Raw genomic sequence first — 17,289 nt, forward strand, 5'->3', positions numbered from 1 at the left:
GCAGACATGGACTTGAATAAATGAGTTACATGTTATGAGCCAGTCGGAGAACATGCCAAAGCTATGGTCTAGGCATTTATTCATACATAAATAAGTCTCAGAATTATTCTGGGAACAAAGAGGCCAGGTAGGAAAGACTGTGGCTACAAATGGTGTCCCATGCTAGGCACCAGATGTTGTTTTTAATAAAGTCTCAAATATTTGATTTTACCAATAAGACTGGGGAGCCAGATGCTGGGGTAAAAGTCCATTAGCTCAGAGAGGCAGAGGAAGAACTCAGCTGACTTTCCTCCACAGTAGAAGTTCCAAAAGAAAAAGGAAGCTCTCCTCTCCACACTGTCTCAAAAACCCTTTTGAACTGAATGTTCCTCCCTTTTACTTCCTGTGCCTCTCTATCCATCCTCTGGACCCCCTCTCACTCTCTATGGTTTTCCCTATGTTTACTCCCTGTCAACTGGTTGCTTGCTCTGCCTCTTATCCTGTTGTTGGCCTTATTTAATCCTGTTTACAATGAACAGCTTTCAGATTAAAGGTGTGTGCTAGGGCTGAGTCTCACCACAACTAGAAATGGGCTTGTCTGTTAGACAACACAATCTCAGGGTTCACCACGTGATCAAATATCCTGCGGCATCTTTCTATCTCCTGTTGGTGCTTGGGCCCTACCTGGAAGCCAGAGACATATCTGGAGATGGATTCTGAATTTTTTTTTTTCCCACCTAAAAATCTATTTTAGGTAAGCCAGGAATATGAACCACTGGGTTGTGTGTGTATGTTAAGAAGATGTTTATGTTCATGCATTTTAAGACAGTAGGTTTTAACATAGGGTCATGTATGTAGCTCAGCAAAAGTCCCTGGGTTTGACTCCCCGTCACTGCACAGATCAAAGAATTTAAGAGCATGTACTTTGTGGCAGCGCGGAGCAGAGTTCAAACCAACTCTTCTTATTAATGACCTAGTTTTGGAACATTATTTCAAATGTATGGCCTTTCAGCTGCAAAATATAGTTATCTATCATACAGGCCACTGGAGGGATTCTATAAGCTGAGGATTATACAGAGCTCTGATGCCTGTTACTTCCATGAGTGTAGCAATGGTAAATGCATCTTACCGCTGTTAACCACCTGACGTATGTGGTACACTCTCAGAGAGTGTGCCCATGTAGATTTGGAGCTGAAGGTGTGTGTCCCTTCATTTATCATCGTTCAGATGCTGTCTTCTGCCCTGTCAGTATTCCCTGAGGTAAACTGTGCTCACGGCAAAGCCTTACTCTTGGGCAAGTGAGATGGCTCCGTGGGTAAAGGCACTTGCTACCAAGCTTGATGACCTGAGTTTTGTCTTTGCAGCCCACATGGTGGAAGGAGAGAACTGACTCCTGAAAGTTGTCCTCTGACCTCCACATGCCCCCCTCCCCAGTAAATAAATGTTTAAAAAAAAATCCCTAATCCATAATAATGTTTTCTGACTCAAGCCAAAGTCATCCCAGCTGGGACTGCTCATGGGGATTCTACAACAGCTTCTCCCAGAACCCTAACCACTGAGGGAAGTGGCTCAGGTAAGACCTAAGCACAGGAGTATGCGTTTAGCTTGTATCTCAGTTCACGGAGATTTGAATATGAAATAGCGAGGAAAAATCACTTTTTACCCTTCAGCCTTGTAGTGTTGTGTGAGGGGAATGAGGTAATGGACCACATATTAGCCTCCTGGGTTAGGAGTCTACATAACTAGCCAGGTGAGCTGAGGCACAGCCTTTCAGTTCCATGGGTCTCTGCTTCTTCTTCTGTCCAAAGAGCAGGGCCCGGAGACCTCTGATTTCCTGTCTCAGGAAAATGCACTGCCCCTACCATGGAGAAATGATTTTGGATATTCATAGATTTTGCTATACAAAGGAAGAGAAGCATTTACTATTGCTGTTGCTTCATTTAGAAAGTCATTTGGGGCTAGAGAAATGGTTCAGCTCTTAAAGGCCAAGGCTCGCATCTAACAAAGGCTTTAACTTAGTTTAAAATTTCAAAATTTTATTACATTTTAATAAATTAATCTGTCTCTGTCTCTCTGTCTCCCTGTCTCTGTCTCTCTGTCTCTGTCTCTGTCTCTCTCTCTCTCTCTGTGAGTGTGTGTGTGTGTGTGTGTGTGTGCACGCGCTCACGTGTCATGAAAGCATGTGGCAGCAAGGGAAAAGCTTGGAGGCACCTGTTTTTGTCCTTGTACTGTATAAGACAAGGGGCGTCAGACTCAGGTCTCAAAGCAAGTACCGTTATACACAGAACCATTTAGCTGGCTCCTACGTAAAATTTAATTTAAAAAACATCTAATAAGAAATTGTTCTATTTTAGTTTTACTCTAAGAAGGCCATATTGTTTATATCTGGCGCTAATGGGTTGATCAGGTGCCGTTCAGGGCCTTTTCTAGCAGGATGCAGACCACCAGCTTCTGCAGATTGCAGCCGCATAAGGACGAGCTGCAGTCCTCACAGGGCACAAGGTTGCAAGCTGTCCTAGATGTAAAACGGGCAGGTGAGGCTGTCCTCTGGCACATTGATCACAAGTAATCCCATCTTACTTCTGGGTAGAGTTCTGCTCTTAAACTCCGTGAAGCGCTGCAGCACATGCTACAATTTGTGAGATTTCCATAAGAAAATGGATCCGGTGTGTGGTCACGGTGCGTTCTCACTGCGCATGGGCGCCTGTTACTAATACCGTCAATAAGGCCAGAAGGCAGGGTGAGAAGATGCTTTAGAGCTGCAGTGAGAGGAAACTGGGCCCTCAATCTCCTGCTATTTCCAAACTCAGCAACACTGCTCCAACTCTCGGAAGTTAAGGTTTCTCCTCACTGCAGTGAGGCTGCCAGCGCTTTCCTCGGAAGGTTCCTGTGAAGATTAAACAGGATAAGATGTGTGAAGTCTGGAGCCAAGCGGTAGGCCCACAGACAGCACTCAGCTATTGGACAGCGTTTTTACTATTGAAGTTATTAACTTTACCTTCCTTGGTCAGTTGCTCTGTAGGCAAAGGTAGTCTCTAGTATGTCATTAGCAAGGAAATTAAATGCAGTGGAAACCTATGAACACCCTCATGGTGTGGACTAATGGAGTTCTGACAGACTTTCACTGTGTGCTGTTGTGTTATTTTGAAGAAGGGACAGACAAGACCTAGAAGAGACGTCAGGGCTCACCCAGTCCACTTTCCATCAGTACTGACTGACATCTGGGTATGATTGTAGGAGGCAGGGGTGCAGTCATGGGAATACCCTTACCTCACAAGGCAGAGCATTTCTTTGTCATGAACAGAAGTTTCCTTCCCTCTGTTTTTCCTTGCTATTTCCACCTAAGGCAGCAAAAACAGGGCCTTCTCTTACATCAGGCATGCTGGCACATTACCTAGATAGAATCTCCAAGGTTTTCAAGAGCCAGACAGGAAATAGACAAACAAACAGCAACACAGGACAATGTTCTCAAAATAAGAAAAGAAATGGAAAATTGAAATTCATTGCCACTTAAAGGCTTGTCTACAGATGTTGGACTATGCCAGTGATCGATAAGTCGTGTGAGTAGCTAGGTACACTTTTTGTTTTCTGTGAAAGTGAGTATATTTAATATTTGAATATAAAAGGAGGGCAAAGCCTTTAACAGTGAGAAGTGGAATTTCCTAAACTCCCATGAAACAGAACAAGTGTGTTCTTCTCTTATTGAAGGAGCCAAGACTGGATCCCAGGGCAGTCCTCAGCTTTGGAGAAGGCCTGCTCTGAGTCCCAGCTTTCTAACCTACAGTCCGTGTCATGGGCAGAGTTCTCTAGCATCCTGTTTCTGGGTTGTTTTGTTAGTGTAGCAGGCATACATACACCTTGCCATCAAGGCTGAGCTGGATCTCAGGTTCACAAATGATGGAGAACTCCCATAGATTGTCCTCTGACCTCCACAGGGACACCAATGCATCACACACACCACACACCACACCCACATTACACACATACACACACACCCCACATACACACACACCCCACATACACACACTACACACACACACACACACACCACACACATACACACCACACACACACCACATACACACCACACACACACCACATACACACCACACACACATCACATACACACCACACCCACTGCACACATACACACACACCACATACATGCACCCCACATACACATACCACACACACCACACACACACACACACACACACCACACATCACATATATACCATACCCACCGCACACCATACACACACACCCCCCACACACGCCCCACATACACATACCATATACACACACACCCCACATACACATATCACACACACCACACACACCACACATCACATACACATACCACATACACCACATACACATACACCACACACACCACACACACACATACACACCACACACACATCACATACACACCACACCCACCGCACACATACACACACACACACCATACACACACATATCACATACACACCACCAACACCACACACACACACACACTCACACACACACACACACCACATACATGCACCCCACATACACATACCACACACACCACTTACACACACACCCCACATATACATACCACACAAACCACATACACACACAACACACACAGATACACCCCACATACACATACCACACACACCACTTACACACACACCCCACATATACATACCACACAAACCACATACACACACAACACACACAGATACACCCCACATACACATACCACACACACCACTTACACACACACCCCACATATACATACCACACAAACCACATACACACACAACACACACAGATACACCCCACATACACATACCACACACACCATATACACACACAACACATACACACACAACACACACACCCCACATATACACACACCACACACACATATACAACACACACACATACACACACACCACATTGACATAAAATAAAATAAAATTGTTTCTACTTCTAGAAATGACAGAATAGTGGCATAAACACAATATCAAGATTAGTGCCAGGCAGTGCCACACACCTTTAATGCCAGCACTCAGGAGGTAGAGGCAGGCAGAGCTCTGAGAGTTCAATGCCAGCTTGATCTATATACAGAGTTCCAGGATGTCTGGGGCTACATAGAGAGACCCCAGTGTCAACACAAACAAATCAAATCAAACGATCAAAAGATTAATAGTGCTAAGAATCATCCCTGGCACTTAAGTGCAGAGTAGACAGTAACTATGACGTCTACATACGTCATGACGGTTCACTCCTTCCTGCTCCTTACACTCTAGTGTAGTCTTGGGTTACTGGGGAAAGACAGAACAATAAATAACATCACACACATCTCCTGTTCAGGTTTACAGCCAAATGAAATGGGGGGTGGTGGAGTAAAGAAGTCAGGGCTGGAGGTGTAGCTTAATTGGCAGTCTTTGTCTAGCATTCCTGCCAGCTGAGTTTGAGCCCCAGAACCACATAAATCAAGTGTAGGGGTACAGGCAGGCCAGTAATCCCAGCACTCAGGAGGATCAGGAGTTCAAGGTCATCCTGGCTATAGGGAGCATTTGAGCTCAACCTGGGGTACATGAGACACTGTCCCAAAAAGGAAGAGACAGACAGACAGAGACAGAGAACAACTCTGGTCACTGAGACCAAGAACCATAAGGATGGGGAAGCAGAAGTGGGATTTCCATTTCAAATATTGCGTGTGGGGAAAGATTCCTGTTTACTTTGAACTTCCACCTCCTGCGGTTTTCATGCTTCAGATTGCTTTCAGGTAGAGAGAGCAAAGCCGGAGAACGTTTGGTTTTATTTTTTTTCTTCATAAATAGTTTTAAGGCAAGACAGTCTTTATACGGTTTAAGCCACAGTCTATTAAACTCAGATTTCCTGGCAGCCTTTATGGACCTTGAGGAGTTTAGATTTTGAAGGTCCAGAATGGTGACTGTGACTTTTCACAATCTCTGACTCGGGCAGCAAAACGAATGAGTTTCTTCTGTTTCCTGGCAGCCCACAGCTCTTTGTTTCCTGACAGTGTCCGCAGCCTCCCCTCCTGCTCCTGCCATGCGTGTGGCCCTGTCCCCTCTACCTGGTGTGAATTAATACAGTCACTGGTTAGGCGAGCAGATAAGGAAATAAATGAGCTCAAAGGAGAGATGGTGGCTGGCTCATGAGTTATGTGACTCTCTTCACGTTGGTGACCTTCTGGGTGAAGTTGTGGAGGGCGTTGAAGTTAAGAATGTGGCTTTAAAGCCGCGTGAGCCTTGTAGGAAGCCGTTCTTACTCACGGAGCAGGGTGTAACCCTCATTCTCCGTTTCCTTCCCTTGTCCAAGATGACTAAGTCTCTACCCTTTAGAGGAGTTGTTTTAAAGTTTTACTTATTTTGAATTTAAAGTTTTGAAGGGTGTCTATTCATTATAGGTAGAACAGGTTTTCCACAGACATTTTCACTCAAGGATGCCATCTGGTCTGGCAATATCCATCCTTTATTCCCTCCGTCCTCTCCTTGCCCTCATCAGTTCACCTCTTTCTGGATACAGTCTCACCTCTGTTTTCACTCCATATGTATACATGATTTTTGTCCTGAGTGAGAGAAGTTAAGATTTCCTTTCCACCACATTTCATACATAGAAATCCAGTTTTCCCAGAGTACCTTTCACTGAGGAAGCTGTCCCCGCCCCCACCCTATTGAATGTATTGTGCATGCTTGTCAAAAAAAAAATATATATATATATGTATATATATATATGTGTGTGTGTGTGTGTGTGTGTGTGTGTGTGTGTGTGTGTCCGCATATATATATAGTGTCCGCAGCTTTGTTTCTCGGTCCTCCGCCCCATTCACCCGAGCTACCTGTCTGTGTTAGTTTGATGCTATTTGCCACCAGGAGGTCTCTGTGTACGATTTGAGGTGAGGATTACTATTCCATCAGAGGCCTTCCAGTTTGGGAATTTTTCCCATTGCTGAGAAGAATGGTCATTGGGATTGTGGTGGGGATGATGTGGGACCTGTACATGGTTTTTGGTAAAATAGATATTTTCATGTTACTCCTGCTGACCTATGAGAAGCCGTTCTGCATTATGGTGTTTTCTTCTATTTAAAATGTTAATTATACGGGGTTGGGGATTTAGCTCAGTGGTAGAGCGCTTGCCTAGCAAGCCCTGGGTTCGGTTCCCAGCTCCGAAAAAGAAAATGTTAATTATAGAGCTTTTTTTTTTTTTTTTAACTTTCTTGGTAAGGGGTAAGGTTTACTCCTAGGTATTTTATCTTACTTTATTTACTTATACTTATTTATGTTTGTGAGGGCTTTGCGGGCTTGTCTGTAAGTGCACTGCTTGTGTGACTGGTGCCAATGGAGGCTGGAAGAGGGTTGTAGATCCTTTTGGACTAGAGTTATAAAAGATCATGAACTACCATGTGGGTGCTGGGGACAAAACCCAGGTCCTCTGTAAGAGCTACAAGGGCCTCTAACCAATGAGCATCTCTCTAGTCCCCTATATTATTCTGTTTTTGTAAGATGGGGTCTTAGTATGTAGCTCTGGTTGTCCTGGAACTCACAGTGGTCTCAAGTTCACAGAGATCTGCCTACCTCTGCCTTCCAAACGCTGGGCTTGAAGATGTGTGCACCCACACCAGCAGTATTTTATGTTTTGCAGCTGTTGTGAGTGGATTGTTTTCTTCATTTCTTTCTCGTCGTGCTTGTTATTGGCATATAAGAAAGCTATGAGTTTTGTATATTGATTTTGTATCTAAGCATCAACTCTGAGAGTTTTCAGATTCAGTTTATAGTCTGTCTTACATACACAATTATGTCATCTGCAAATAGAAATACTTTGAGTCTGCTTTCTATTTATATCCCATTTCTTTCTTTTTTTTCTATTTGTGCTAAGAGTTCAGAAGTTATGTTGAACAAGAATGGAGTAAGTAGACGCCCCTGTCTAGTTCCTGACTTTAGTTGAAGGTTCTTTTTTAAAAGTTTCCTCCATCTGTTATAATGTTGGTTGTGGGGTCGTTGTATATAAACTTTATATTGAAGTGTATTCCTTCTTAATAAGTTTTTTTTTGAAAGAGTCACATGTAGCCCATGCTATTCTCAAATTTGCTTTGTAGCCAATGATGACCTTGAACTACTGATCCTCCTGTTACCTGAGTTCTGGGATCATAGACATAGGTCTTCATGCTGAATTTATGCAGTACTAGTGATCAGACGCAGGGCTTCTGTGTATGCTAGGAAGGTACTCTTATCAATTGAACACCTCCTTCCATAGCCCCTATACTGAAGTATGTTCCTTCAAGCCCTAGTGTCATCTCATATTTTTATCATAAAGTTATGTTAAACCTCGTCACAGGCTCTTCCTGAGTCTACTAAAATGATTGGCTGATTTTGTCCTTCACTCTCTGTCCCGCCATGTCCTTGCCTAGCTCCAGGGCCTTGACCTCACCAAAGCAGTGAGGAAATGAAGAACAGACAAACGCAGATACACAGAAAAGCTGGGATTGAGTGGTCTGGGCTCTCGGATGGGGTAGCCTCAGCACCTGGATGCTCAGCGTGTTTATTATGCAGAGTTGAGCAGGGAGGTGGGGTTATTGTCTACGGCTGCACAAGGAGGATGGTTCAGCTAATCTCAGTGCTAGCAAGCTCTGGAAGGGAGTAGCCTTCTGGCTGTGAACATCAGGTAGGGAGAAGGCTATGGTGGGCATTTTCTGAACACATTGTCGACATCCATACTTGAATCCCCAAGGAAGGTTTTACCATTCTTGAGCCTCATCCAGGGAAGGCTTTGGAGCCCTTATGGAGCCCTTAACATGGCCAGACCCATATTTACAGCACACATTCACTCGGGGCTTCTTCCACTCCTCACAATGAACTACACTCAGTTTTAGTCAAAAGTCCAGAGAAGCCATTTAATCTATTTATGCGATCGATTACAATTATTGATTTGCCTATGGCGAACCATTCCCTGCTCCTGTCAATGAAGCCATTTTGATCACAATGCAAGCTCTTTTTTATTACCGAAGTTGGTTTGCATGCAGTTTGTTTGCTGTTATTGTTGGTTTTGATGCAGGGTTTTCCTATATTACCCTGGCTGACTGGCCTGGAAGGTTTGCAGCCATTTTATTGGTAATTACTTTTGCACTAATTTTCACCAGGAAGACTGGCCTTTCATTATTGCTGGTTTTGGTATCAGGGTAATCAACATTGGGTCTATACAATGAGCATGACAGTATTTTTTTTCCATTTACAGTTCATGCAATAACCCAAGGAACATGGTGCTAGTTATTATTTTAAAGGTGTGGTGGAATTTAGCAGTGAACACATCTGGGCTCAATTTAGCTGGAAGACTTTAAAAAAAAATATGGCTTCAATTTGATTGCTTGTTATAAATCTCCGTAGGTGGTTTAGATTCTCTTGGTTTAATTTTGGTAGGTCACGGGCTGGAGAGATGGCTCAGTGGTTAAGAGCACCGACTGCTCTTCCTGAGGTCCTGAGTTCAAATCCCAGCAACCACATGGTGGCTCACAACCATCTGTAATGAGATCTGATGCCCTCTTCTGGTGTGTCTGAAGGCAGCTACAGTGTACTCATACAATAAAATAAAAAAAAAATCTTAAAAAAAAAATTTTGGTAGGTCACTGTGTTTGGAAACCAATGCATTCTTTTAAGACTTTTAGTTCAGTGGAATGTATGTCTTTTAAGTAATGTCATAATGATTTTCTGAATGCCATTTGTAGCTGTTGTAATGTCTCTTTTCATCTCTAACTTCGTGTACTTGGCTTTTTTTCTCTCCCTTTCGGTTAGTTTGACCAAGAGTTTACTGATTTTGTTTATGTTTCCGTGGATTCTTTGTACTGGTCATTTTGATGCTATTTCACTATTTCATTACTTTCTACCCTAATGTCTAAAGCTTCCATATGTTGTTTTGGGTTTTTTTTGCTCTTGTTTTTCTAAGACCTTGGGGCACTTTATTAAGTTATTACTTGTGCTTTCTTTGAATTTTTAAATGTAGGCCTTTGCATACCTATGTGCTTCCTCTTATAACTACATTCATAATATTCTGCAGGTTTCAATATAGTGTATTTTCATTTTCATTCCATTTCATTTGAGGAATTTGCTAACTTTCCTTCCAACTTCTCTGATGACCAATTTACACTCAGTGCTGATGAATTCATCTCTTAGTCATTCATTTTCTCTGAGTTTGCATCTTTCAGGATAGTCCTTTTTGATACTGAATGAGGAAGTTCATTGCAAGTGTTTGGCAAAATGCCTGATTCCTAGTGAACTGTAGCTATTGTTTCCATGGGAAAACAACTAAATACCTTGCCAATGAAGAAATGTTAAACTTTTCCAAGAGTTTTGTGTCTCTGAAAGTCTAAGTAGAGTATGAATAAACATTATCAATGTTACTAGATTGTTGTAGTACTCATTAGTCCCTCTGGACAAAACTGAGAATATATTCAGTATAAACCTTCCAGTGAATGAAAAAAGAAAGAAAAAGAGGACACGACAGTTCCTAGATTTGGTGAAGAAGGTTAATTGTAGGTATGATGGAGAGCAAAGCCTTAGGTAGAGACATCTGAGAGTCCAGGGTGAACATGATCCTGAACTGGACCGTGTGAGAAGAGGGAAGAGGGTCGAGCCAAGAGACCAGCAGAGCAAGAGGCCAGGAGGTAAAAGGGTAAAAAACGACTGGTGTAGCCCAGATGGCTGGATTGTATAGGGGGAACCTCTGGGGGAAGAGAAGCCCAGGTCCTGGGATGGAGAGTTTAGTGTAGGGGTTGGGTATGTCAGCCATGCCCTGTAGCAGGTAGGGTCTGAGGGATGCTGAAAGAACCTGGTGGCCAGGTCTGTTTGATATGTTAAATGGGCACCTCAGCCTTTTGTCCTGGGTTTGAGACCTAACAGGGAGTGGGGTTTATTATTTATGTGAAAGAACATCACCCTGAGACTGGTTTGTATGTATTCAGTGTCTTGTTGGTCTTATAATTATTGTGGAGCATATGGAGATGACTTAGTAGAAAAACGGGTCACTGATGTGATGAGTTTTTTTTTTCCTTGATTTGGAGTTAAAAACATTGTTAACTATTGTCTACTTCCTCCCCTTTGTATGCGTGCGCAGAGACACAGACCCTGGTGACCCTCCATGATAACAATGGAACAGTAAGTAACTTCTGCCTGTCTGCTTGCTTTGTGCTTGTGTAGGCTTCCTTTCCCATGCCACCTCGTTTGTGGGAAAGCTTTTGCCCTCCTTGCTTTCACACTCACTGGCTTTCCTGTGTTGAGGTCTGACCGTATAGGCTTGTTATTGATAGAAGGAGGATAAGCCGGTGGGATATGCACATGCAGAGTGTGGAAAAGCCCCAAAAGAAATGAGCAATCATCTCTCTTTGCAAATGTCACAACTATGTATCACTGTGGAAGGTTTCTTGATGCTCTTTTCAGGGTTTCCACTTAGGTTTTGTTGTGGTTTTGAGGCAAGCTGTCATGAAGCCCAGTGTCTTAGTCGGGGTTCCTATTTCTGCACAAACATCATGACTAAGAATCAAGTTGGGGAGGAAAGAGTTTATTCAGCTTAAACTTCCACACTACTGTTCATCACCAAAGGAAGTCAGGACTGAAACTCACACAGGGAAGGGAAAAGGAGTTGATGCGGAGGCCATGGAGGGATGTTTCTTACTGTTTTCCTTCCCCTGGCTTGCTCAGCTTGCTCTCTTGTAAAACCCAAGACCACCAGCCCAGGGATGGTACCACCCACAATGGGCTGGGCCCTCCCCCCTTGATCACTAATTGAGAAAATGCCTTACAGCTGGGTCTCATGAAGGCATTTCCACAACTGAGGCTCCTTTTTCTATGATAAGTCCAGCTTGCGTCAAGTTGACACACAAAACCAGCCAGTACACCCAGGCTGGTCTTAAATTTACAGTGTAGCTTAGAATGACCTTGAACTCCCAATCTTCCTGCTTCCACCTCCATGGAGCTGAGATGTCCACCTTATATTTTGTATTTTTTTAAATCATTTTTTTTCTGTAACAAGACACCCAAGACACCATTCAAGAAAACTCAGAGCCATTAATTTATGTTCTGAACTATTATATACTGAACTAGAAAGAAAAAAAAAAAAGCACTACAAAGCCAGCTAGCAGTAGCAACTTGAAAATTCTTCGATGACTGAATATTGAAATTTCTCAGAGAGTAAAGGTACTTGCCACCCAGCCCGATGGACTACGAGTGTGATTCTTGGAACTCATGATAGGAGAGAACTGACTCCTAGCAGTTGTCCGGTGATGGCCATTCCTGTGTCCTGTACCATGCTCTGGATGCACACATATGCCTGTGCATAAATGCGCCAATAATTAATAGATTAATAATAATAATAATAAAATAGTAGTAGTCATAGTAGTCATAGTAGTAGTAGTAGAAGTAGTAGTAGTAGTAGTAGTAGTAGTAGTAGTAGTAGTAGTAAACAACTCTTTAGGTCCAGGTCTAGAAGCCTGCATCACTTAATTTGATCTCTTTATTTGTGTGTTCATAGTCAGTGCCAGGCATCTTGAGCTTGCCTTTCCCTTCTTTGAGATAGCCATCACATCTAAGAACTTCTGTTGCCCACCAGTGCTAACTACTTAGCACATGGCGCTTTGTACAGGACTCCTGCTTTTATAGAAGTAATGTGTATTGATTAAATGAAGGACTTGGCTTCTGAGACTTATTGCTTTTATTTTTTAGTGCTGTTGTATTGTAGTTTTTATTTAGTCTTAGATTATTTTGTACATGCATATGGCATATTTCATTAATATTCACCTAACCCCCTTCCAACTCCTCCGAGATCCTTCTCATGTCTGCTCCCAAGTACGTGTCTTCTTTTTATTGTTGCTGTTCATAACCTACTGATCCTCATTAGTGCTTCCCATATAGGCATGGGTGGTTTGGATTTTTGAAGCAGGGTCTTGATAGGTAGTTCAGGCTGGCCTGGAATTTACTGCTTTCCTGCCTTAGTCTCCTGAGTACTGGGGTTACAGACATTCATCACCATGACTGGTTGGCTTATTTGTTCTAAAGGTGTCTCTGCTAACATTGTCTTTGAAGGTGGAAATGTGGACTTAATTTTAGAAAGAGAAGGATGTTGTATATGACTCTCTGGTATCAGAAATGAGAGAAAAAGCAAGTATTTACCACTGACTGAGCATTTATTGAGAAAGAGGCTCTTTGTCAATAACCCCACAGGATCACTAAGCTCTTGGAGATATGGAATTTAAATCCAGGACTGTGTAGCTACAGAGTCATGGCTTTTGCAACACTGCTTTTTGTTGTTGTGTGGATGGAGGTTTCCCTGAAAGACATCAAATTAGACCATTCTGAAACTCCCTCCCTCTGAACACAATTTTGAACCAGTCGGGTTCTATAAAGCCTTGTAAGGGATGGGGGCAGGTGAGATAAACTGTGACTTTTATATTACAGCATTGAAAGGAATAGCTTACTTCCTCATTAAGTACAAATATTAAGCCAATCCATTTCATTTCTTTGGTGAACGAAGCTCGTCTAGAAGAAGTCAAATCAAGGGTGGTTTCATCATTCCTGCCATCCCAAGAAGCCATTAAAAAAGAGTGGTCTGACCCTTGAACCATGAGACTGGTTGAGCATATTTCTGGACATCATGAGCTTGAATCCTGTTTTCTTTCCCCCAGAAAATTTCCACATGGGCCGATGAAATTAAGGACTCTGGAGAAACTATCAGAACTGCTGTCCACATTGGAGTAGGCGTCTCTGCTGGGCTGGCCCTGGCACTTATTCTTGGTGTTTTAATCCTTAAATGTAAGTCATTAGATGTTGCTCATTTTTCTTTCTGATAAAGAACTGTTACTGGGCTGGAGAGATGGCTCAGCAGTTAAGGGCACTGACTGCTCTTCCAGAGGACCCAGGTTCAAATCCCAGCACCCACATGGCAGCTCAGAACTGTCTGTAACTCCAAGATCTGACACTCTCACTTAGACATATGTGTAGGTAAAACACAAATGCACATAAAAATAAAGGTAAATAAGTAAATAAATAATCAAATAGGGGGTTGGGGATTTAGCTCAGTGGTAGAGCGTTTGCCTAGCAAGCGCAAGACCCTGGGTTCGGTCCCCAGCTCCGAAAAAAAGAGAGAAAAAAAATCAAATAGAACCGTTACTATAGGAACCAGTGCACACCTAGATAGAAATACAATCTTTCAAGTAAGCCTAAAGGTGGTTAGACTAGATACTCCTTTGTCTTTCCAAATGCTGCCAGTTCTGATAAGTAGTAAGCGTTTGAAGTTTCTATGTGTCAGGCAGACCCTATGCCCAATGCTTTACACTCCGTTGTTGTCATCGTCTTGTGACCTAGGTAGTACTATTGTTCCCAGTCTAGGGCAGAAGAAAATAAATCTTGCTGAGAGCATTGAGTTCTCAAAGCTTCATGGTGAGCAAGACACAAAGCTGGACCTTTAAGTCTAGGCGGACAACCAAGGATTGGCTATCCTTGGATACAAAACAAATTTTGGGGACTGGTGGGATGGCTCAGTGGGATCTGTTACAAGCTTGATGCTCTGAGTTTGATCCCAGGGACCAACATGGAAGTACTTGGGTACCCCTGACCTCTCCTGACCTCTCCTGACCTCTCCTGACCTCTCCTGACCTGTCCTCTCCTGTCCTGTCCTGTCCTGTCCTGTCCTCTCCTGACCTCTCCTGACCTCTCCTGACCTCTCCTGACCTCTCCTGTCCTGTCCTGTCCTCTCCTGTCCTGTCCTGTCCTGTCCTGTCCTCTCCTGTCCTGTCCTGACCTGTCCTGTCCTGTCCTGTCCTGTCCTGTCCTGACCTCTCCTGACCTCTCCTGTCCTGTCCTGACCTGTCCTGTCCTGTCCTGACCTGTCCTGTCCTGTCCTGTCCTGTCCTGTCCTGTCCTGACCTCTCCTGTCCTGTCCTGTCCTGTCCTGACCTCTCCTGACCTCTCCTGACCTCTCCTGACCTCTCCTGTCCTGTCCTGTCCTGTCCTGTCCTGACCTCTCCTGTCCTGTCCTGACCTCTCCTGTCCTGTCCTGTCCTGTCCTGTCCTGTCCTGTCCTCCCCTTCCCTCTCTTCTCCCTTTCCATCCCCTCCCCTCTCCTCTTATCTCTTCTCATCCACCATCCTCTTTTCTGTCTCTTTCTAATTAATTAAAAAAGCTACTCTTTTTACATAAGCCCATGCTTAACAGGAAACCCAACACCACCACTTCTTTCTATATGAGTTTCTATGTTGCTTTCTCAAGCATCTCTCTTTAACATTGAACCATGACTGAAATTCCTGAGCTGGGTTTTCTCCTCAAAGCACTCAGCACACATAGTTGTTTGTCTTTATTTAAACAAACAACGTGGGCTGGAGAGATGGCTCAGTGGGTAAGAGCACTGACTGCTCTTCCAGAGGTCCTGAGTTCAATTCCCAGCAACCACATGGTGGCTCACAACCATCTGTAAAGAGTTCTGATGCCCTCTTCTGGTGTGTCTGAAGACAGCTACAGTGTACTTATATATAATAAATAAATAAATCTTTAAACAAACAACGTGGGGTCTGGGCATGTAGTGCAATTATTAAAGTACTTTCATAGCATGTAGGAAGCTCTGGACACCCATAAAACTAGGTGGGTGGCATAGACCTGTAATCCCAGAACTCTCTAGAGCAGTGGTTCTCAACTTATGGTCACCTATCAGATATTCTATGTCTCAGATATTTACATTATAATTCATGACAGTAGCAAAATCACAGTTATGAAGTAACAAGAAAATAATTTCATGGTTGAGAGTCACCACGGCATGAGGAACTGTATTAAAGAGTTTCAGCATGAGGAAGGTTGAGAACCACTGTTCTGAAGGTGGAACCAGGAGAACGAGAAGTGCACAGTTATCCTCAGCCACACCGTGAGTTCCAGGCCAAGGTAGGCTGCCGGAGACCCAGTCTCAGGAAAAGGTATTTCCAGTTTGGTTATTGTACGTGGAGATCAGTATCACACTCAAGATCCAAATGTTCCCATCAGCCCAGCACCTTGCACACTTTCCTAATTGTGATTTATTCTCTCTTCTCTGAGAGCAGAGAAGGCATTAATCAGAGTGTAATGCATTACGTGAATCGTTCTCCTTAACATGTTTGGAACATGTCCAAATTGATGAATATAGGCATTGAAATCAGCCTTACTTCTCCCGATTGTTTTCTGCCATGTTTTGGTAAATGGGTTTTTCCAAGAAAGGATGAACCCCATACATACATGACCTTGCCCATAGACTTCATTTAAAATTCTGGGGACTGATCACTTGAATATGAAATTTAGAGGCTATTAAATGATGAGAGGAAAAATGATAACGTGCACTACTTTTGGAGTTCTTCCAAGACCTAGAAATTAGGGATTTATGTAAAAGATAAGAAGGAGGTAGGCATTCTTCTCTTCGAATCCTATCCCATGTTGGGAGTTCTTTCTCCTTTTCTTTTCTTTTTAAATAACATACATTTTTTCAATGAGACAGAAAACAGACTTACATACTATTATTTTTATTCCATTAATTTATTTATCTATCCACTTTATATTTCAATCACAAACAACCCTTGTTCCCAGTATCCCCTCATACAGCCCTTCCCCCATCCCTCCGTCCTTTCTCTTCTGAGAAGGGGGAAGACTCCCCTGGGTACCAACCATCCTGGCATATCAAGTCACTGCAGGACTAGGTAGTTCTCTCCTACTGAGGCCAGAGAAGGAAGCCCATTTAGGCAAACAGGATCCAGAGGCAGGCAACAGAGTCAGGGAGAGTCTCCAAGCCAGTTGTTGGGGGACCCACATGAAGACCAAGCTACACATCTGCTGCATATGTGTAGGGTGAAGTGTCCATCCCAGGTATGCTCTTTGGTTGGTGGTTCAGTCTCTGGGAGTCCCAAAGGGTTCAGGTTAGTTGACTCTGTTGGTTTTCCTGTGGAGTTCCTATCGCTTCCAGTTCCTTCAGTCCTTCCCCCAACTTTTACACAAGACTCCCCAAGCTCTGTCTGATGTTTGGCTGTGGTGAGCTGTGCATCTGTGTTGGTGAGCTGCTGGGTGGAGCCTCTCAGAGGTGATTTATGCTAGGCTTGTGTCTGCAAGCATAACAGTATCATTAATATTGTCAAGTATTTGGTCTTGCCCATGGAATGGGTCTCAAGTTAGGCTGTCATTGGTTGAGCATACCTCAGTCTCTGTTCCGTCTTTCTCCCTGCATTTCTTGGTGGCAGGACCAATTTGGGTTGAAGATTTTGTGTGTGGGTTGGTGTTCTTATCCCTCCATTCATAT

General features: G+C 43.4%; 2 protein-coding genes across 7 annotated transcripts in view; both read left to right on the forward strand.

The window, feature by feature from the left end:
* Positions 1-17,289, forward strand: part of Havcr2 (hepatitis A virus cellular receptor 2) — a 31,534-nt gene that overhangs the window by 2,813 nt on the left and 11,432 nt on the right. For 2 of the 6 annotated variants that reach the window (XM_039086454.2, NM_001100762.1), the window contains exons 3-5: positions 1,469-1,552; positions 11,107-11,147; positions 13,670-13,796. The exons of 2 other annotated variants lie outside the window; for them this stretch is intronic. In XM_039086454.2, the coding sequence (XP_038942382.1) occupies positions 1,469-1,552; positions 11,107-11,147; positions 13,670-13,796 (252 nt within the window). The remainder of the gene's footprint in view (positions 1-1,468; positions 1,553-11,106; positions 11,148-13,669; positions 13,797-17,289) is intronic. 2 more of the 6 variants (XM_039086455.2, XM_063269493.1) reach the window with 1 other exon arrangement.
* Positions 1,559-11,100, forward strand: LOC134480685 (histidine-rich glycoprotein-like). The gene is made up of 2 exons (XM_063270026.1): positions 1,559-9,416; positions 9,619-11,100. The coding sequence occupies exon 1, from the start codon at positions 3,923-3,925 to the stop codon at positions 4,931-4,933; it is 1,011 nt and encodes a 336-aa protein (XP_063126096.1). The 5' UTR covers positions 1,559-3,922; the 3' UTR covers positions 4,934-9,416; positions 9,619-11,100.

The sequence above is a fragment of the Rattus norvegicus genome, chromosome 10 (genome assembly GCF_036323735.1).
Source record: "Rattus norvegicus strain BN/NHsdMcwi chromosome 10, GRCr8, whole genome shotgun sequence".
NCBI classification, from domain to species: domain Eukaryota; kingdom Metazoa; phylum Chordata; class Mammalia; order Rodentia; family Muridae; genus Rattus; species Rattus norvegicus.

Bases quoted from the DNA above. Each gene is read 5' to 3' on its own strand.
- LOC134480685 (XM_063270026.1), top strand. From the start codon at position 3,923: ATGCATCACACACACCACACACCACACCCACATTACACACATACACAC.